The sequence below is a fragment of the Callithrix jacchus genome, chromosome 9, assembly GCF_049354715.1.
Source record: "Callithrix jacchus isolate 240 chromosome 9, calJac240_pri, whole genome shotgun sequence".
NCBI lineage: Eukaryota > Metazoa > Chordata > Mammalia > Primates > Cebidae > Callithrix > Callithrix jacchus.
Window position 1 is genome coordinate 112,075,382 of NC_133510.1, and position 21,868 is coordinate 112,097,249.

Sequence of the window (21,868 nt, forward strand, 5' to 3'; positions counted from 1 at the left end):
TGAGTCCTGCCGTGGGCGGGGCATGCACAGCTCTCCATCCTAGGCATGGAAAACACAGCGCTGGCCTGTGTGCAGGTCCGAGGGTCTTAGAGAAGGTGCCTCTCAGGTAAATTCCGGGGTCGTGCAGATAAGCTAATCTCTTGGTTGGAATTCTTTGCAACTGGTAGATGCTGAGGGGAGGATCCTAGGAGGTGCTTTTCTAGTAACCTGGGAGGATTCAGAGCTGAACGGGACATGACTCCCAGCTCCGTGTGGCCTATAAGGTGTGTGACAAGGTGCCTGCTGCCTGTGCATCTGAGCTGCAGCATCCACCCAGTTAGCGTGGCAGTGACCGTCTGAGCTCCTCCATACCAGGCACCATGCTGGTGTTGGGAGAGCATTTTGGGTGCGACTCATGAAGCTTCCAACCCGTTGGGGAAGATGACACATTGAACAGATAGTGGCAGGAAAGGCTGTCATGTACCTGATGGGTAACGCACATGATGCCCTGGAAGCTCTCTGAGATGGTGAGATACGCCCCAAAGACGCTCTGCCTCCAATGTGTCTGATCACACCCAGGTAACACAATGAAACATACCCTGGCCAAGGAGAGGAAAGGGGAGGGGTGTCTGCAAAGCTCCAGTTAGAGAGTGGAGACTTGCTTCTCAATCCTCAGTGTTTTGGAAGAAGGAAGACTAGGTTTATGCCAGAGTAATGTTTTGCTATCTCTTTTTTTTTTTTTTTGAGACAGGGTCTTGCTCTGTCACCCAGGCTGGAGTGCAGTGGCAGGACAATGACTCACTGCAGCTTCGACCTCCCTGGGCTCAGAGATGATCCTCCCACCTCAGCCCCAAGTTGCTGGGACTATAGACACATGCCACCATGCCCGGCTAATTTTTGTATTTTTTGTAGAGACGGGATTTTGCCATGTTGCCCAGGCTGAACCAGACCTTCTGGACTCAAGCAGTCGGCCAGCCTTGGCCTCCCAAAGTGCTCAGATTGCAGGCGTGAGCCACTGCACCCCGCCTGTTATCTCTTTTGTAACCCATGTTCTTTCTGTCAAGAATATTCAAGATTATTATAGGCTCCACTCTCCCCAGTTCAAAGGTTAAGATTTTGAGTCAGTAAATATTTATGGAATCATATCTACTGATTGATTCTTCTGTGTCAGGTGCTGTTGGAAGTATGTCAGTAAAAGGAACTAGGTTTCAGCCAAAAAAAGATTACATCCTTTATTTTATTTTATTTTAGGCAGGTTCTCACTCTGTCACCCAGCCTGGGCAAGAGTGAGGCCCTGATCACTTGAGTCCGGAACTTTGAGACTAGCTTGGGCAACATGGTAAAACTCCATCTCTATAAAATATAGTTATTAACCAAGTGTGGTGGCACGTGCCTGTAGTCTCAGCAAATCGGGGGGTTGTGATGGGAGAATCACCTGACCCCAGGGAGGTCGAGGCTGCAGTGAACCATGATTGTGCCACTGCACTCCAGCCTGGGTGACAGAGTAATTATAGCTCACAATAGCATTGAACTCCTGGGCTCAAAGGATTCTCCCGTCTCAGCCTCCTGAGTAGCTGGGACTACTGGCATGTGCTACCACACCCAGCTAATAAAAAAAAATTTTTTTTTTGTAGAGATGGGGTCTCACTGTGTTGCCCTGTTGCCCAGGCTTATCTTGAACTCCTGACCTCAAGCAATGCTTCCACCTTGGCCTCCCAAAGAAAGCATCACGGCCTTCTGTTCACCCACCTCACTCTCACCATCTCTGAGATAACTGTCAGATGCCACCCTTTGGGAATGCAGAGAGTGACACTCATGATAGCCTTTAGGAAGGGGGAGATCATATTGAAAGCTGGACTAGAGCGTGCTGGGATGATGGTCCTCATCAGTTTCTCTACTCCACTCCTCTCTCCCAGTTACCGAATTACCATCGGCAATAAGACATGTGTGTTTGAGAAGGAGAACGACCCTACAGTCCTGAGATCTCCCTCGGCTGGGAAGCTGACACAGTACACAGTGGAGGACGGGGGCCATGTGGAGGCTGGGAACAGCTACGCTGAGATGGAGGTGACTGCAGAGCCAGCCGAGGGAAATCCCAAATCCCCAAACCCCATGCCTCTGGAATGGTCCCATGTCTTAACAAACATGCCTACCTCTCCGCTTGGCCATGATCTGCAAATTCCTAAGAGAATCAGTCTGTGGAGTTCAGCCCAAATCCTCTGATGTATTTTAAAAAAAACTTCAAAAAATGCACATCTCCCCCAGAATGAGTAGGAAGGTTAACGACAGGGAAGCTGGGTACAGAGAATATGGGAAAACTCTGTACTATTTACATAACTGTTCCATAAACTGTTCTGTGAATCAGTTTCCCTGATTTTCTTTTTGACAGTCTCAGTCTATACCCGGGCTGGAGTACAGTGGTGCGATCTCAGCTCATTGCAAACTCCAACTCCCAGGCTCAAGTGATCCTCCCGCCTTAGCATCCCAAGTAGCTGGGATTACAGGCGCATACCACCATGCCTGGCTAATTTTTTGTATTTTTGGTAGAGACGGGGTTTCATCATGTTGCCCAAGCTGGTCTTAAACACCTGAACTCAGATGATCCGTCTGCTTCGGCCTCCCAAACTGCTGAAATTGCATGCATGAGCCACTGCACCCAGCCAAGAATTGATTAATAATAACAATTATTATCAATCAATGATTAAATATTAAATATTAACCTCAGCAATGATTGAAAGGTGTTAAGTCAACACTTGCAAAGCCCTAACCATGTGGCAGGTGCTGTTCTAAGTATTTTACTGATCTTTATTTTTTAACCTTCCCAGCAACTATATGAGATGGGCACAGTGTGATCCCCATTTTATGAAAAAGCCGGGCCCAGGCAGGCCAAGAAACTCGCTGGAGGTCACACAAAGCCAGAAAATAACAATAATAATAGCAATGAAAATACAGCAATAATAGTAGCTACTGCGTGTTGACCTGCTGCATGGCAGCGTCTGCATCTCATTTAATCCTTATAAGAGCCCTAAGAAGTCAAATTGTCATTATTGCTCATTTTATAATTGGGGAAACTGAGGCCCAAGGAGAGGAGCCAGTTTCTGAAGATCACAGAGGTATTGAGTGGGGGTCCTGGGATACCAGCCCAGGCCTGGCTGATTTGGGCGCCCAAGCGAGAGAGACAGCACAGTCCTGGCTGTGCAGCCGACACCATGGTGACAAAGCTTACACCATCCACGTATCCAGACACTCAGAGAGGCAAATTAAAAGGGCTGAGTGTACTGTGAGCAGATTCTTCATTTCACAGTGTTCCCTGAGGGTTCTCTACGTGCCTTTAATAAAAGGAACCATTCACAAAATGTTTGATTTACACAGTACATTTTAGGAATGTGTATATGAACCACTCTACGTAATATGATTTAACAGTATTTCTAAGAGAGAGAAGACCTCTCTTTGGAAATGAATATCAGTTTCCATATCTGTAAAATAGGCATCATAAACACCTCCTTGGCTGGCTTTACAGATTGAACGGCACTTGCCTGGCGCATAGCAGGCTTCCAGTAAAGGTCACTTCTCCCTGTCCCTTCTGCCTGAACACTGCCCAGGGAGTCATTCTGTTTAAATAATGCAGTCCCTGCTCTGGCATCACTAGTTCTGGGTGGCTCTGGGTGTCAATCCTGGTGGGCTCTGTGCTATTTCTTCTTTTTACGAAACAGGTGATGAAGATGATCATGACCCTGAACGTGCAGGAAAGTGGCCGGGTGAAGTACATCAAGCGTCCGGGGGCCGTGCTGGAAGCAGGCTGCGTGGTGGCCAGACTGGAGCTTGATGACCCTTCTAAAGTTCACCCGGTACGTGGCTCCACGGCCCAAGTGCTCTGGCTGGTGCAGGTGTGCTCGCAGCCCCTGCTGGTTCAGTGGGACAGGTAGACTCAAGGCTCGTAGCTCTCCTCCTGCCTCCCCCTGCAGACAGAGCTCTTCGAAGCAGCCACCCTGATGGTGCAGAAACACAAGGAAGCCACGCCCTGCTTCGCTCATATCCCTCTCTGTGGCTCTCCATCCTGCTAAGAGTAAAACCCAAGTTCTGCCAGTGACCTACCAGACCCCAAATGAGCTGTTCCCTGCTTTCTTCTCTGCCTTCCTCCTCTGTCTCTCTCCCTGTCACTTAATTGAATACACTGGACCCCTCCCTCCTGGGGGCTGTCCTCTCTGCTGTGAAGGATCTGTCCCCAGACATTTGCAGAGATCGCTCTCTCAACTCCTGGGAGCTTTTATTGCAATGTCTTCCCCTCAAGAAGGGCATTCTTGGCCACTGACCACCTTTTCTTTTTAATAGACTTAAATTTTTAGTATAGTTTTAGATTTACAGAACAGTTATATGAATAGTACAGAAAGTTCTCATATTCTCTGTAGCCAGTTGTCCTGTCATCAATTTAATCATTATTAATTATTAATATTATAATATTAATTTTATATAATAATATATTAATATAATATTTATATAATATTATATCGTATAATATGTCACCCAGGCTGGAGTGCTGTGTGTGATCTCAGCTCACTGCAACCTCTGTCTCCCAGGTTCAAGTGATTCTCCTGCCTCAGCCTCCCTAGTAGCTGGGGATTATAGGCATGTGCCATACCCAGCTGATTTTTGTATTTTTAGTAGAGACGGAACTTCGCCATGTTGGTCAGGCTGGTCTTGAACTCCTGACCTCAGGTGATTCACCCACCTCAGGCTCCCAAAGTGCTGGGATTACAGGCATGAGCCACTGCACCTGGCCTCAATTAATTACTATTGTTATCAATTTACTGTTATTAATTAAAGTATTATTACAACAGCATTGTCCATTTGTCACATTTAGTAAAGCAATATTGATATATTAGGTATTATTGTGTAAGAATCATAATTAACTGTTTTAAGTTGAACTATTATTGCAATAGTATGGTCCAGTTGTCACATTTTATGAACCAGTATTGGTACATTATTGTTTATGCAGATTTCCTTAGTTCATTTTTAAAAAATTATGGGCCAGGCACAGTAGGTCACACCTGTAATCCAAGCACTTTGGGAGACCAAGGTGGGCATATCATGAAATCAGGTGTTCAAGACCAGCCTGGCCAACATGGTGAAACCCCATCTTTACTAAAAATGCAAAAATTATCTGGGCATGGTGGCATATGCCTATAATCCCAGCTATTCAGGAGGCGGAGGTTGCAGTGAGCCGAGATTGCGCCAGTGCACTCCAGCCTGGGCTACAGAGCCAGACTGTCTCAAAAAAATTATGGATAAATATACATAACATAAAATTTACCATTGTAACCATTTTTCAATGTACTATTCACACTATTAAGTACATTCACATTGCTGGGCAACCATCACCACCATCCATCTCCAGCACTTTGCAAGACTGAAACTTCACACTCACTAAATAATAACTCCTGATTCTCTCCTCCCTCCAGCCCCTGCCAACCATGATTCTACCTTCTGTTTCTGTGAATTCAACTCCTCTAGGTACCTCATATAAGCGGAATCTATATAGTATCTCTCCTTTTATCACTGGCTCATTTCATTTAGCATAATATCCCCAAGTTTCATTCATGTTATAGCACGTGTGAGAATTTCCCTTCTTTTTAAGGCTGCATAATATTCCCTTGTATGAGTATATCACATTTTGTTGGTCCACTCATCCAGTGATGGACACTTGGATTGTTTTTACCATTTGGCTGCTGTGAATGAGGCAGCTATGCACATGAGTGTACGATTTCCTTACTTTTTACGTAATGTCCAGGATCACATCCAGGTTAGCACATTACATATAGTTGTCATGTCTCTTTCTACCGCCCTTTAGACAATTGTGCTCTCTTATACCCATGCACCGACACACACCGCACCTCACAGAGACGATTGCACTGATTGTCTTCTTGGTTTATTATTTGGCCTCCAGGAGACTAGAAATACCATGAGAACAGGGTTTTTAGCTTCCTTGCTCACTGCTGGGTCCCCAGTACCAAACGCAGGGCCTGGTATGTCGGAGGTCCTCTGTAAATTTTTGTTATTGGATGGACGTACAGCAATGTGGGTGCCAGGGACATCACCCTGTCTTCAGGACAGGGTGGGACCACTAGAGGGTGTATGAGAGTCTGTCATGTGATCCTGAGCTCAGGCTCTTGGGGGGACCTCCAATTTAGATTGCTGTTAAGTTTTCAGCGTTGGCTGAGCTCTGTCATTACACGATGAGCCTCTGAGGTCAAGAACTACTTTTGATGTTCACTTTTGTGATCTTGGGGCTTAGCACGGTGTCTGGAACATAGTGGGTACTCAGAAATAGCAAGTCTTGTTAAATGAATGAATGGATGTTTACACCCTCCTAAGCAAAACTCTAAAAAAATTAGTACATCTGTCCAGTAAAAAAAGCATTTAAAAATATCATGTTGTCTCTTTTCTCCAGAGTATTCTATTAGTTGTGTTTGTTTCCTTTTTTTAAAAATGTGTAATTATGGGTACATAATAGGTGTATATATTTATGGGTGTATGTGATCTTTTGATCTACGCATACAGTCTAATAATCAAATCAGGGTGATTAGGGTATCTGTTACCTCAAGCATGTATTGTTTCTTTGCACTAGGAACATTCTAATTCTACTCTTGGTTATTTAAAAATATACAGTAGATTTTAATTGACTGTAGAGACTGTTGTGCTATCAGTATTAGATCGTTTTTTGAGTTGGAATTTCACTCCTGTTGACCAGGCAGGAATGCAGTGGCGTGATCTTGGCTCACTGCAGCCTCCACCTCCGGGTTCAAGTGATTCTCGTGCCTCAGTCTTCTGAGCAGCTGGGATCACAGGCACCTGCCACAATGCCTGGCTAATTTTTATATTTTTAGTAGAGACAGGTTTCACTATGTAGGCCAGGCTGATCTCAAACTCCTGACCTCAGGTGTTCCACCCACCTCAGCCTCCCAAAGTGCTGGGATTACAGGCATGAGCCACCATGCCTGGTCTCAATACTAGATCTTACTCATTCTATCTAACTGTACTTTTGTACCCATTAACCATCCCCACTGCCACCCTCCCCACTACCCTTCCCAGCCCTTAGCAACCACCATTCTACATTCTGTCTCCATGAGTTCTTTTGTTTTAATTTTGAGCTCCCACGTATGAGGGAGAACATGCTAAATTTGTCTTTCTGTGCACAGCTTATTTCACTTAACGTAATATCCTCCAGTTCCATTCATGTTGCTGCAAATGACTGTTGTTCACATTCTTTTCATTAGTCTCTCTTTTTTCTTATTTGAGACAGAGTCTCAGTCTGTCACCCAGGCTGGATGCAGTGGCACAACCTTGGCTCACTGCAACCTCCACTTCCTGGTTCAAGCAAATCTCCTGCCTCAGACTCCCTGATAGCTGGTAGCTGGGACTGCAGGTTCATGCCACTATGCCTGGCAAATTTTTATATTTTTATTAGAGATGGTGTTTCACCATGTTGGCCAGGCTCTTCTGGCCTCAAGTGACCCACTCACCTCAGCCTGCCAAAGTGCTGGGATTACAGGAGTGAGCCACCCTGCCTGGCATCATTAGTCTCTTTAGGGAGTTTCCAAAGCTAGGAATAGATTGGGCCTTTTTGGATCAGTGGGCAGGTCTGGGTACCTGCACTGTGATTCCTTTCAGCACACATTTCCTGTGCTGGGTGACCTGTTCCCTGCAGGCTCACATACGTGCCTATGAGACAGACTGGGTGAGCAAGTAATTTAACTTGGGGAGTGCAGTTAGAACGCTGCCCTTGGCCCTGGGCTGTGGGGCCTGAATGCAGAAGCCATGATCAGATTGTTCAGGCGAAAACCTTCCAGTTGGCTCTGTTTTTCTGAAACAGAGTTTCACTCCATCGCCCAGGCTGGAGTGCAATGGTGCAATCTCGTCTCACTGCAACCTCCACCTCCCAGGTTCAAGTGATTCTCCTGCCTCAGCCTCCAGAGTAGCTCAGATTACAGGCACGTGCCACCATGACTGTCTAATTTTTTTGGCATATTTTTAGCAGAGATGGGGTTTCACCATGTTGGCCAGGCTGGTCTTGAACTCTTGACCTCAGCTGATCCTCCCGCCTCAGACTCCCAAAGTGCTGAGATTATAGTCATTGAGCCACCACACCCAGCTGAGTCAGCTCTTAAAGAGGGAGAAGAGCCTGCCAGGCTAGGGGTAGGGATGGGTGTGGGAGGGCAGGAAGCGGAGTATTGTCTGCTGGGAGAACAGCACATCCCAGCACCATGCCCCATGCACTGTAGATATTTGTAGAATGAATGAGTAGACATATGAGCACATTAAGTCTGTGTTTCCCGCTAGGGAGCTTCTTATTTTCCCATGTGTTTACCTAAGACTGAATTTTTGTGATTTACAAAAACCAGGTATATTAGTGTGAGATGTTCATCAATTTTCATCCTATTGTAAGGTGTTTAACTTTGGGATTCGATAGAGAATGAAAATAAATAGAGAACATAGGGAGATGTGTTGATTATAAAGCAAAACACACACAGAAAAACAGATCTCACCCCTCTCCTCCAAAACTGTTTGGGGTACTTGAAAACTGTGTACTGGGCCATAAGCAAAAGGAATGGTTTGGAAAACCCACATTGGGGTGTGAGTTTGGCCATTTTAACTTTCCAGTACATTATCTTCTCCTCAGGCCTCATCCTCACTTTTAGGGAAGCCCCCAGGTCTGCCTTGCCTCACATTCTGCCCCATCCCATTTGCGATTCCTAGAGTTTTCCTGACCTGTCATTCTTGTTGTGTCTCATCAGGCTAAACCCTTCACAGGAGAACTCCCAGCCCAGCAGACATTGCCCATCCTGGGAGAGAAACTGCATCAGGTCTTCCACAATGTCCTGGAAAACCTCACCAACGTCATGAGTGGCTTCTGTCTGCCAGAGCCCATTTTTAGCATAAAGGTAAAGTCACCTCTGAGTGCAAGCATGTAGATCAGTGCAGAGTCAAAGGTCTACCCCATGGCAGCAGGGGTCCTTATTGAGTAAGAAATGAGAAAGTGATTGGTCCTCTGTTGTTTTTATTTTTATTTTTTTATTTTTAGAGACAAGGTCTCTGTCGCCCAGGCTGGAGTGATCTGGCTCACTATAGCCTCAACCTCCTGGGCTCAAGCGATCCTCTCACCTTAGCCTCCCGAGTAGCTGGGACTACAGGTACGCACCACCGTACCTGTCTAATTTTTTGTATTTTTGTAGAGATGGGGTTTTGCCATGTTCCCCAGGCTGGTCTCGAACTCCTGGGCTCAAGTGACCCACCCACCTGGGCCTCCCAAAGTGCTGGGATTACAGGTGTGAGCCACCATGCTCAGCCTCTCTGTTATTTTTATAAAGGACGTATTCTCAGGGAATTCTTCAATTCGGTTATAAACATTGGCCTGACATTTTCTTCTTGATGGTAGACTAGGCTTGTGGTGGTTCAGCTCAAGACTGAGAATACTGCAGGAGGATGTTAAGGGAGGAGTCAGTGGGGGTCATCGCCCTTAAGGAGATGACAGAGAAGGCACTTTGTTTGAAGCACACCTCTGTTCATCATTCACCCTTGCTGGGTCTCATCTACTCACTCAGTAGAGAAACAAGAAGTCCTCTGATTTGCAGACCTCCTTGAAAGACTTGTGATGCTTGTAACAGTGACTAGCCATCACATTGTGTGCTGCATCAGGGTCCATCTCAGGAGAGCCAGTCACCACAATGGTGGTGATGGTAATAACTGCCAACCCTTAGCAAGTATGTACCGCGAGTCACCTTCTACCTACATAAAAGTTCAAGCATTTCATCCTCCCAGCAACCGATAAGGTAGGAACTCTTATTCCTATTTACAGTTGAGGCAACTGAGGCACACAGAGACTAAGAGATTGCTTCATACTTGAAGAGGCAAAGATGAGATCTGAACTGTGGCCATCAGGATTCTGACTCTGTGCTCTTAACCCCCATGCTCTGCTGCCTGATGATTATTGCCATCATTGCAACTTTTTTTTTTTTTTTGAGGTAGGGTCTTGCTCTGTCTCCCAGCCTGGAGTGCAGTGGTGGAAACACTGCTCACTGCAACCTCCACCTCCTGGGCTCAAGCATTGTCTACTTCAGCCTTCTGAGGAGCTGGGGTTACAGGCACCTGCCACCACACCCAGCCAATTTTTTGTAGAGATGCGGTCTCGCCATGTTGTCCAGGCTGGTCTCGAACTCCTGGGCTCAAGTGATCCTCCCATCTTGGCCTCCCAAAGTGTTGGGATTACAGGCATGAGCCACTATTCCCCACGATAATTACAACTTCTCTTAGTTGGGGTGCTTCAAAGTTTATGCATCAGTTCAGTTTGAAACCTCCCTAGGGTAAGCTCCATTGTCATTGTCATCCAGAGACCATCAGCATTGGCTACTGAGACACCCCAGAAACAGCATAGGGCAGCTATGATTCCTTTCAGCACACATTTCCTGTGCTGGGTTAATGCGGCAGGGCCTGGCCACCCATTCCCTGCAGGCTCACATACTTGCTTGTGAGACAGACGAGAGATCAAGTAATTGAACTTGGGGAGTGCAGTCAGAATGCTGCCCTTGGTCCTGGGCTGTGGGGTCCTGGATGGAGAAGCTCGGTCAGATTGTGGAGGGGAAAATCCTCAAGTCAGTTCTTTTTTTTTTTTTTTTGAGACAGAGTTTTACTCTGTCGCCCAGGCTGGGGTGCAATGCTGCAGTCTTGGCTCACTGCAACCTCTGCCTCCTGGGAGCTGAGTTCAGAGTCTGGGGAGCTGAATAGCCTGGGTTTGCCTCCTGCTTTCCTTCTTACTAGCTGAGTGACTTTGGGTAACTTAACTAACCTCTCTGTGTTTCAGTTGCCTCAACTGCAAAACAGGCAAAATCTTTACACCTCTTTTATAGAGTTGTTTTTAGGGATCAAATGAGAACATGTAAAGAAAGGTCTTAGAACACCATCTTGCACTAAGCAAGTGTCCTATAAACATCACCTCATCATGTGACCTAATGTTTGCTCCCTCCACCATGCTGGCTTTCTGATGCACACAGAGGGGAGACAAGGTCTTCCTATGTGAGAAAACTGGGTATCCCCTTGTCAGGGGGCCATCCCACTCTGGCCTGCCCCAGAGGCTGCTGGGTCAAGATCTTCAGCCAGTTGAGTGCATGGGGCCAGGATGGGTTGAGCTGTGTTGGGTGCCCTGTTGGGGGTGGTGGTGCCCATGCCCAAGTAGGGCTGGAGGCTGATGCTGTGGTCCCCACTGCAGCTGAAGGAGTGGGTGCAGAAGCTCATGATGACCCTCCGGCACCCATCACTGCCGCTGCTGGAGCTGCAGGAGATCATGACCAGCGTGGCTGGCCGCATCCCCGCCCCCGTGGAGAAGTCGGTCCGCAGGGTGATGGCCCAGTACGCCAGCAACATCACCTCGGTGCTGTGCCAGTTCCCCAGCCAGCAGGTATGTGTGACCCCACCCAGCCCCGCCCCACCAGGATGGGCATGTTGGGCTGGTTCCCGGTCTGCCCTCTGATCAAGTTGAACTCCCTGAGACCCATTTATAGCCCAAGATCTCAGGGGCCAAGGGTTTCCTCTCGAGCCTCATCTGCAGAATCCCATCATTTACTCGAAGCAACAATTGTTTGAATGAACCCCAACATTTCTTAGGCCTCATTGTCTAAATCTCAAGATTCCGAATAGGAGCGAGCAGTTGATGCAAATGGAGTGAGCATTATCCAAAAAGTAAACTGGCTGACATCATTAGAGGAAATTGCAAGTTTTATTTTTGTTTTTTCACTGGTTTGCAGCTTTGATTTCCTACCTCTGGATTTTGTAGGTGATACTCTTGGAGCTGCATGTAAATATACATATATATATATATTTTTTTTTCTTTTTAAAATTATATATATATATATATATTTTAATTGCATTTTAGGTTTTGGGGTACATGTGAAGAACATGAAAGACTGTTGCTTAGATACACACATGGCAGTGTGGTTTGCTGCCTTCCTCCCCATCACCTATATCTGGCATTTCTCCCCGTGTTACCCCTCCCCAACTCCCCACCCCCCATTGTCTCTCCTCTGTTTCCCCCCCACAGACCCCAGTGTGTGATGCTTCCCTCCCTGTGTCAATGTGTTCTCATTGTTATAATATTTTTAAAGAATGTCTTGAGCCTGGGCATGGTGGCTCGTGCCTGTAATCCCAGAACTTTGGGAGGCTGAAGTGGGTGGATCACTTGAGGTTGGGAGTTTAAGACCAGCCTGGCCAACATGGTGAAAACCTGTCTCTACTAAAAATACAAAAATTAGCTGGGTGTGGTGGCAGGTGCCTGTAATCTCAGCTAGTTAGGAGGCTGAGGCAGGAGAATCGCTTGAACCTGGGAGGTAGAGGTTGCAATGAGCCAAGATGGCACCACTGCACTCCAAAACAAAAAACAAAAAAAAGAATGTACTGAAATGTCTCATCATAGTTGCATATGTGAACATTTAAAAAAACAAAAAAAAAGACTGCAGTTGGGCGTGGTGGCTCACACCCATAATCACAGCACTTTAGGAGGCCAAGGCAGGTGGATCATGAGGTCAGGAGATCAAGACCATCCTGGCCAACATGATGAAACCCCATCTCTACTCAAATACAAAAAGTTAGCTGGGCATGGTGGCACGCACCTGTAGCCCCAGCTACTTGAGAATTGCTTGAATCTGGAGGCAGAGGTTGCAGTGAGCCGACATCACGCCACTGTACTCCAGCCTGGACGACAGAGCAAGACTCCGTCTAAAAAAAAAGAGAAAAGAAAAGAATGGAAGCCATTCCACCATTCCGGGCTAGTATAAAATATCTTTGTTACTTCCACATTGGCCTCACGTTGTTTATTTTGTTGTGATTGTTGCTTTCATGGGGCATTTGAAAGGTGTTTGCATCAGGAGGAGCCCCTCTGCTTGTTTGTCTTGCTGCCCTCTGGTGGGAGGGTTCCCCCCCACCCACCCCCACCCCCGCCCCCACCCCGCATCATCATCCACCCACCCACGCATTACTGATTAGGGAAACCAGAGGTCAGTGTAGTTGAGGCCATTCTCAGAGGTTAACAGTTCTAAGGGCTGGAATATTGTTCAGCAAAAGAAGGAATACTGATTCATGCTCCCACGTGGATGAACCTGTTGTGCTAAGGGACAAAAGACCACATATCATGTGATTCCTTTTTCTTTTTGAGACAGAGTTTTGCCCTGTCGCCCAGGCTGGAGTGTAGTGGTATCAGCATGGCTCACTGCAACCTGCACCACCTGGATTCAAGCGAGTCTCCTGCCTCAGCCTCTCGAATAGTTGGGATTACAGGCACATGCCACCATACCTGGTTAATTTTTTATATTTTTAGTGGGGATGGGTGAGATTTCATCACGTTGGCCAGGATGGTCTTGAACTCCTGACCTCAAGTGATCTATCTGCCTGCCTCGGCATTCCACAGTGCTGGATTACAGGCATGAGCCATGTTACCCAGCCCTGAGTGATGCCATTTTTATGGAATGTCCAGAATAGGCACATTCATGGAGAAGGAAGTAGATTAGTGGCCGCCAGGAGCTGCAGCACAGGGAAAATGGAGACTGAGCACTAATGACTACAAGGTTTCTTTTTAGAGTGATGAAAAGGCTTTAAAATTAGAAGGTGGTGATAGTTGCACAATTTTATGAATACACTACAAACTTTAAAGTGATTGTGCACTTTAAAGGGGGATGGTGGAATTATGGTATGTAAGTTATCTGAACTAAAGAATAACAAAAACCAAACTCTGGAGGATCCTAATTGAAAAAGTACATACTTGAAATTCGTCATTGATCCAGGTTTTTTTTCTTTAAAAATGTTTCTGATGCCAAAGGCAATATACCAGTAACATTATATCTAATGATAAAGACAGGACCCTTCCCCACCAGCACCCTGGTTTTTGCTAGAATGGGAAGTTCTCATCTCCTCTTTCCCCATCCCATTCATATGTGCAGAGAGGTATAAGGTGCACTCCTCCATGTGATTGCTGTCATTTTGAGTGCTTGAATTCCTCACCGTTGAGGGGATGAACAGGGCTGTTTCAGGGTGGCTGGAAGGCTTTGGACCTGGAATTTTCAATCTTTAAATGAGCCTTGAATGGGACCTCCCTGGGAGGCTGTGGTGGGTCCTTTAGGTCAGTGGTCCCCAACCTTTTTAGCACCAGGGACAGATTCCTTGGGAGACAGTTTTTCCACGGACAACAAAGGGGGCATGGTTTCAGGATGATTAAAGCACATTACATTTATGGGGCACTTTATTTCTATTGTTATTACGTTGTAATAACAATGAAATAATTATACAACTCACCATAATGTAGAATCTGTGGGAGCCCCAAGCTTGTTTTCCTGCACCATATGGTCCCATCTGGGGATGTGGGAGACAGTGACAGATCATCAGGCATTAGATTTTCATAAGGAGCTCACAGCTTGTATCCCTCACATGCACAGTTCACAGTAGGGTTTGTGCAGCTGTGAGAATCTAATGCTGCCACTAATCTGACAGGAGGTGGAGCTCAGGTGGTGATGTGAGTGCTTGGGGGGACTGTAAATACAGGTGAAGCTGGCTCGCTTGCCCACTGCTTACCTCCTGCTGTGCAGCCAGGTCCTAACAGGCCACAGACCAGTCCTGGATTGGGTACTGGTTTGAGGACCTCTGCTTTAGGGGACTGCTGTATGGCATCTGAATGATCGGCAGTCAGACCTGTCTTGTTTTCCTCTCCAGATAGCCACCATCCTGGACTGCCACGCGGCCACCCTGCAGCGGAAGGCCGACCGGGAGGTCTTCTTCATCAACACCCAGAGCATTGTGCAGTTGGTCCAGAGGTGAATCCTAGGTCTCCTTCTGGGGTGCAGTTGTCACCTGAATTGTCACATGCATTGCACCAGAGTGATGCTCCTGGATTGTCTTCAGGGAAGGCTTGAACTGAGAGAAAGTGCATTATAGTCCTGCAGTGCCATTACCAACAGCAGAACCCTGGGAAAGGAAGGCACTTTACATTTGTGAATCTCAGTTTGCCAGTTGGTAAAATGGGAATAAGAACACTTATAAGACAAGTCATTTGAATTATAAATGAACGAATTTTTTTTTTTTGAGACAGAGTCTCCCTCTGTCACCCAAGCTAGAGTGCAGTGGTATGATCTCAGCTCACTGCAACCTCCACCTCCCAGGTTCAAGCGATTCTCCTGCCTCAGCCTCCAAAGTAGCTGGAATTATGGGCATGTGCCACCATGCCAGGCTAATTTTTGTATTTTTAGTACAGACAGGGTTTCACCATGTTGGCCAGGCAGGGTTTCACCATGTTGGCCAGGCTGGTCTCGAACTCCTCACCTCAAGTGATCCACCAGCCTTGACCTCCCAAAGTACTAGGATTACAGGCGTGAGCCACTATGTCTGGCCTATAAATGGATAAATTTTTGTGAAGTGCAGACAAATAGTAAATACTTGATAGATACATTAGATTGAGACAATAGGATGAAATAGCTTTACATATGATAGAAGACCATACAAATTGTTATTATTGTGGCTTTTGGGACGATTGCAAAGGAAAGTGGATGAATAATTTGTATTTCATCTCAATAGTTACTTATTGTACAGGGCTTTTCTGCTGCAGGACTATTCTGATAGCAAAAAGATTTTCTGCCAATCGTAACAAAAAATCCACCTAGCAAGAAAGCTTTGTTTATGAAGACAAACAGGGCCAGATGCTGTGGCTCATGCCTGTAATCCCAGCATTTTGGGAGGCCAAGGCAAGAGGATCACTTGAGGCCAGGAGTTGGAGACCACCCTGGGTGATGTAGGGAGACCCTATCTCTACATAAAAAAAAAAAAAAAAAAAAAGAGTCAGGCATGGTGGTGTGTACTTATAGTCCCAGCTACTCAGGAGGCTGAGATGGGAGGACTGCTTGAGCCCAGGAGTTCAAGGTTATGGTGAGCTGTGATTACACCATTGCATGCCAGCCTGGGGGACACAGCAAGACCTTGTATTTTAGGGGAAAATAAAAAGAAAGCATTCTTGGATTTGAGCCAATAAATTCCAGGCATGTTTCCCATGTACCCAAGACTCACAGGTATAAAGAATGTGAGATTGTAGAAAACTGGCCAGCTTTTCAAGGAGTTCCCCAGATGTTAGAGAGAGAGATTTTAGTGTGGATTTTCCACAAACTGAAAGTTTCACAGCCAAGGACTAGGAAGGGAGTCTTCCTAAAACATGTTGACTGCTAACCTAACGCCTATCCTTCAAGCTTCAGAAAAGCACCTAGGAAAAAAATGCATCATTAATAAATGAACTGAATTTTCTAGCCAGTTTTCTGTGCTGAACGTAAATATTAAAGCTCTTTCCTGTGTTGTGTAGGTCTGTGTTTTAAATCACATTTGGATCAGAGAGTCTTTTAGCATCTTGATCTGTTTTGTTGTTATTTGGGGATGCAGTTAAGCTAGTTTCTACTTCCCCAAAACTCAGTGTTGCATCTCCTAAGAAACCTCACTCCTGTGTTCAGATTTTTTGAGGAACGTTCAGGTTAAACTTTGTTTTAAACGAGAAGCAGCTGGGTGTGATGGCTCACACCTATAATCCCTGCACGTTGGGAGGCCAAGGTGGGTGGATTGCTTGAGCTCAGAAGTTCGAGACCAGCCTGGGCAATATGGTGAAACCCTATCTGAACGATGCAAAAATTAGCCAGCCGTGGTGGTGGGCACCTGTAGTCCCAGCTACTTGGGAGGCTGAGGTGGGAAGATTGCTTGAGCCTGGGAGGCAGAGATTACAGTGAGCTGTAATTGCAGCACTGCACTCCAGTCTGGGTGTCAGAGCAAGACCCTGTCTCAAAAAAGAGGCCATGCACTGTGGCTCATGTCTGTAAGTCCAACACTTTGGGAGACCAAGGTGGATGGATCACAAGGTCAGGAGTTCGAGACGAGCCTGACCAACATGGTGAAACCCCATCTTACTAAAACTGCAAAAATTAGCCAGGCATGGTGGCACGCACCTGTAATCCCAGCAACTCAGAAGGCTGAGGCAGGAGAATCACTTGAACCTGGGAGGTGGAGGTTGCAGCAAGCTGAGATTGCACCATTGCACTCCAGCCTAAGTGACAGAGTGAGACTCTGTCTTAAAAACAAAAAAAAAGAGAGAGAGAAGCAAAATTTACATGGGGATCTTTTGGTAAATGTCTTTCCAGTGTGTCTTTTTAAAATTGTCTCTCTGTACATTGGGTAAATAATTGAAAATTTTTGGTTTTTGGTTTTAATGGTTAAAGCTTGCTAAAATTGGCTGCCCCTGTTCAGCATCTGAACTCTATTAAGGCTTTTTCCCCCCCCCATATCTCTGTGGCCAGAAAGGTGCCCTCTCAAGTGTCAGGCTTGGGATCTACTCCAGTTTTGCCCCCAGTCTGATGTGGGACCTCGGGCAGGTCGGTGTTGTTTTTGGCCTCCAGATGAACCAACTCCACATCCTTTGAAGCCTCAGGATTACAGGCTGCCTCCAGATACTTTAAAAAAAATTTTATTTTTAAATTAACTAGTTAACTAATTTTTATGTATTTATTTGAGACAGGCTGTCACCCAGGCTGGAGTGCAGTGGTGCAGTCTAGCTCACAACCACCTTGGCCTGCTTGGCTCAAGTGACCCTCTTGCCTCAGCCTCCTGTGTAGCTGGGACCACAGTCAAGTGCTACCACTCCCAGCTAATTGTTTTGATTTTTCTGTAAATATAAGATCTCTAAAGATAAGATAAAGTTGCCCAGGCTGGTCTTGAACTTCTGGGCTCAAATGATCCTCCCGTCTCAGCCTCCCAGGGTGCTGGGATCATGGGAGTGAGCCACCCTGCCTGGCCTTCGTGTTTTGGTTTTCTTTTGTAGAAATGAGGTCTTGGCTATATTACCCAGACTGAACTTGAACTCCTGGGCTCAACTGATCCTCCCACCTCAGTGTCCTTTCTAAAATCCTTCCTCTTTTTAAAAATCATAAAAAGAAAATATTCAGGGACTTGAGGAAAGGTGTGAGCATTAACAGCGGCCTTCCCTTCTCCACAGATACCGCAGCGGGACCCGTGGCTATATGAAAACCGTGGTGCTGGACCTCCTGAGAAGATACTTGCACGTCGAGCACCATTTTCAGCAAGGCAAGAGATGCTGATGCCGACGCCAGTAGGATGGTGGGGGCCGGGGGGAGCCTGAGCTTTACCTCTGTGTGGTCTTTTGTCTCTGCTAGCTCACTACGACAAGTGTGTGATAAACCTCAGGGAGCAGTTCAAGCCAGACATGTCCCAGGTGCTGGACTGCATCTTCTCCCATGCGCAGGTGGCCAAGAAGAACCAGCTGGTGATCATGTTAATCGTAAGCAAGAAGAGTGCCTGTTACCCAGACTGGGGGTGGGTCGGAGTCTGCAAACGTGTTCTAACAAGGGCCAGAAAGTGGCTGGGTGTGGTGGCTTACGCCTGTAATCCCAGCACTTTGGGAGGTCGAGGCAGACAGACCACTTGAAGTCAGGAGTTTGAGACCAGCCTGGCCAATATGGTGAAATCCCATCTATACTAAAATACAAAAATTAGCTGGGTGTGGTGATGTGTAGCTGTAATCCCAGCTACTTAGGAGGCTGAGGCAGAAGAATCACTTGAACCCGGGAGGCAAAGGTTGCAGTGAGTCGAGATTGCACCACTGCACTCCAGTCTGGGAGACAGAGTGAGACTCCATCTCAAAACAGAAATAAAATAGCCAGAAAGTAAATATTTTGGACTTAGCAGGTTGGTGTGGTCTCTGTCATGACCACTCAGCACTGCCTTAGTACAATGTAAGCAAATGGGCATGGCTGTGTTCCCGTAAAACTTTGGAGCCCAAGATGGGAAGATCCCTTGAGCCTAGGAGTTCAAGTCCAGCCTGGGCAACATTGCAAGACTCTATTTCTTAAAAAAAAAAAAAAATTAAAGCTGGACACTGTGGTTCGTATCTGTAATCCCAGCATTTTGGGAGGCTGAGGCAGGAGGATCACTTGAGGCCAGGAGTTTGAGACCTGCCTGGGCAACATAGGGAGACCGTATCTCTACAAAATTACAAAAATGAGCTAGGTGTGATGGTGTGCACCTGTAGTCCCAGCTACTCAGGGCCGTGAGGCAGGAGGATCTCCAGTGCCTGGGATGTTGAGGTTGCAGTAAGCCGTGATCGTACCACTGCACTCCAGCCTGGGTGACAGAATGAGACCCTGTCTCAAAAAACAAACAAACCCAAAACAACTTTGTGTACAAAATCAAGTAATGGGTGGGATTTGTTGGCCCCTGAGGAGATCATGACCAATGCAAAGCACATACTTCGTGTCAGGTACTCTTGAAGTGCTTTCCAAATAAATAGTAGCTCATTTAATTCTCACAGCAACCCTTGAAAATGGGCACTGCTCTCAACAGCTCTTCGGCAGAGCACAGAGAGGTTAAGCCACTTGCCCAAGGGCACCCAGCTCCTAAATGTAGAGCCAGGATTTGAACCAATAGTCTGGCTCCAGAGTCATGAGCTATTAGCCGTGGGCTATTGGATTTTGAGTCCTGTGTGTTGAGAAGTATGGCATCTCTTTGTTCTTGTTTCTCTTTCTACTTGATAATAGCAGTCTTTTTGTTTGTTTGTTTCTTTTTCTTTTGAGACAGAGTCTCACTCTGTTACCCAGGCTGGAGAGCAGTGGCACAATCATGGCTCACTATAGCCTCGATCCCATGGGCTTAAGCAATCCTCCCACCTCAGCCTCCCAAGTAGCTGGGATTACAGACTCACACCACCACGCCCAGCTAGTTTGTTTGTTGTTTTGTAGAGATGTTGCCCAGGCTGGTCTTGAACTCCTGGGCTCAAGCAATCCTCCCACCTTGGCCTCCCAAAGTGCTGGGATTACAGGCATAAGCCACTGTGCCTGGCTGATAATAGCAATCTTTTATAACTAAAATTTTTTTCTTTGATACATCCTTGGTGACTGACTTGGAAAATGTAGGATCCACCGAGTAAGAGAGATTTGGATTTGGCTTACAGTAGAAAGGGGTTGGCAATTTATTTATTTATTTATTTAGGGAGGAAGGCAGGAAGGGAGGGAAGGAGGAAGGGAGGAAGGCAGGAAGGGAGGGAAGGAGGAAGGGAGGGAGGAAGGAAGAGATGAAGGAAAGAAGGAAGGAAGGGAGGAAGGGGGGAGGGAGGGAAGGGAAGGAAGGAAATCAAGCAATGAGAGAGATACTGCCGACCTGGATCTAGAGGTTTACAAGTTGATTTCTTTTTTTTTTTTCTTTCTTTTTTTTGAGAGAAGGAAAGAAAAAAAAATGAGTAAAGGAGAGGAAGAAAGAGGAAGAGAAAGAGGGAGGGTGAACGGAAATATTGCTTGATTCTGAAAAAAAAATGGGTATTAATAATGGTCAATCAATGTTTCATTTAAACCTATGAATGAGTAGGTGTGATATGGTATTGACAAGAATGTATATTTTGTGTATTTAAAGTGGAGAGCTCTAAAATATTTATTAAGTTTACTTGTTCCGGATCTGAGTTCGAGTCCTTGATATCCTTATTAATTTTCTGTCTCAGGGAATCTAAGTCTCTATGTATCTGGGTGTTAGGATTGTTAGCTCTTGTTGTTGCATTGATCCTTTTACCACTATATCTTTGTTGCTTTAAAATGCTGCTTTTTATTTATTTATTATTTATTTTTGCTCTCCATTTGGTTGGTAAATCTTTCTCCATCCCTTTGTTTTGAGTCTTTGTGTATCCTTGCATGTGAAACAGGTCTGGATGTAACATGCCATTGGGTTTTGGCTGTGTCTTTTGATTAGGGGATTTAGTCAGTTTAAATTTAGGGTTACTGCCATTTGATGTTGACTGGCTGTTTTATCCATTCGTTGGTGTAAATTCTTCTTTATGGTGATGTTCTTTACTTTTTGGTGTATTTTTAGAGAGGCTAATACTGGTTGTTTCTTTCTGTGTGTAATGCTTCTTTCAGAAGCTCTTGTAAAGCAGGCCTGGTGGTAATAAAATCTCTGAGTACTTGCTTGTTCATAAAAGATTTTATTTTTCCTTCAGTTGTGAAGCTTAGTTTGGCTGGATATGAAATTCTGGGCTGAAGGTTCTGTTCTTTGAGGATGTTGAATATTGGCCCCCACTCTCTTCTGGCTTGTAGAGTTTCTGCTGAGAGATCTGCTGTAAGTCTGATAGGCTTGCCTTTGTGGGTAACCTGACCTTTCTCTCTGGCTGTCCTTAGTATTTTCTCCTTCGTTTCAACCCTGGTGAATCTAACGATTATGTGGCTTGGGGTTGCTCTTCTTGAGGAATATCTTTGTGATGTTCTCTGTATTACCTGGGGTTGAATATTGACCTGCTTTGCTAGTTTAGGAAAATTTTCCTGCATAATATCCTGAAGGGTATTTTCCAGCTTGGATTCATTCTCTCCATCGCATTCAGGTACACCTATCAAACATAAATTAGGTCTTTCCACATAGTCCCACATTTCTTGTAGACTTTGCTCATTCCTTTTTATCCTTTTTTCTCTAATCTTGTCTTCTTGTTTTATTTCATTAAGTTGACTTTGACCTCTGATATCCTTTCTTCTGCTTGAACAATTCGAGTGTTTAAACTTGTGCATACTTCTCGGAGTTCCTGTATTGTATTCTTCAGTTCCATTAATTCACTTATATTCCTCTCTAAGTTGTCTATTCTCAATAGGAGTTCATCAAACCTTTTTTCAAAGTTCTTAGTTTCTTTACATTGGGCTACAACATGTTCTTTTAACTCACAGAAGTTTCTTATTATCCATTCCCTAAAGCGTGATTCTGTTATTGGGATGCGCTCGTTCTCCATCAAGCCTTGTTCCATTGTTGATGTGGAACTGTGATCATCTTTAGAGGGAGAGGCGTTCTGATT

General features: G+C 45.7%; 1 protein-coding gene across 17 annotated transcripts in view; it reads left to right on the top strand.

Moving 5' to 3' along the window:
- The window catches only part of ACACB (acetyl-CoA carboxylase beta), a 166,099-nt gene that overhangs the window by 86,691 nt on the left and 57,540 nt on the right, over positions 1–21,868 (top strand). For all 17 annotated transcript variants that reach the window (XR_013522094.1, XR_013522091.1, XR_013522092.1 and 14 more), the window contains 7 exons: positions 1,896–2,046; positions 3,693–3,827; positions 8,772–8,918; positions 11,240–11,428; positions 14,725–14,825; positions 18,029–18,117; positions 18,207–18,331. Coding sequence is in view for 12 of the 17 variants with exons in the window: in XM_035257508.3 (XP_035113399.1) it covers positions 1,896–2,046; positions 3,693–3,827; positions 8,772–8,918; positions 11,240–11,428; positions 14,725–14,825; positions 18,029–18,117; positions 18,207–18,331 (937 nt within the window). In the remaining 5 variants the exon portion in view is untranslated. The remainder of the gene's footprint in view (positions 1–1,895; positions 2,047–3,692; positions 3,828–8,771; positions 8,919–11,239; positions 11,429–14,724; positions 14,826–18,028; positions 18,118–18,206; positions 18,332–21,868) is intronic.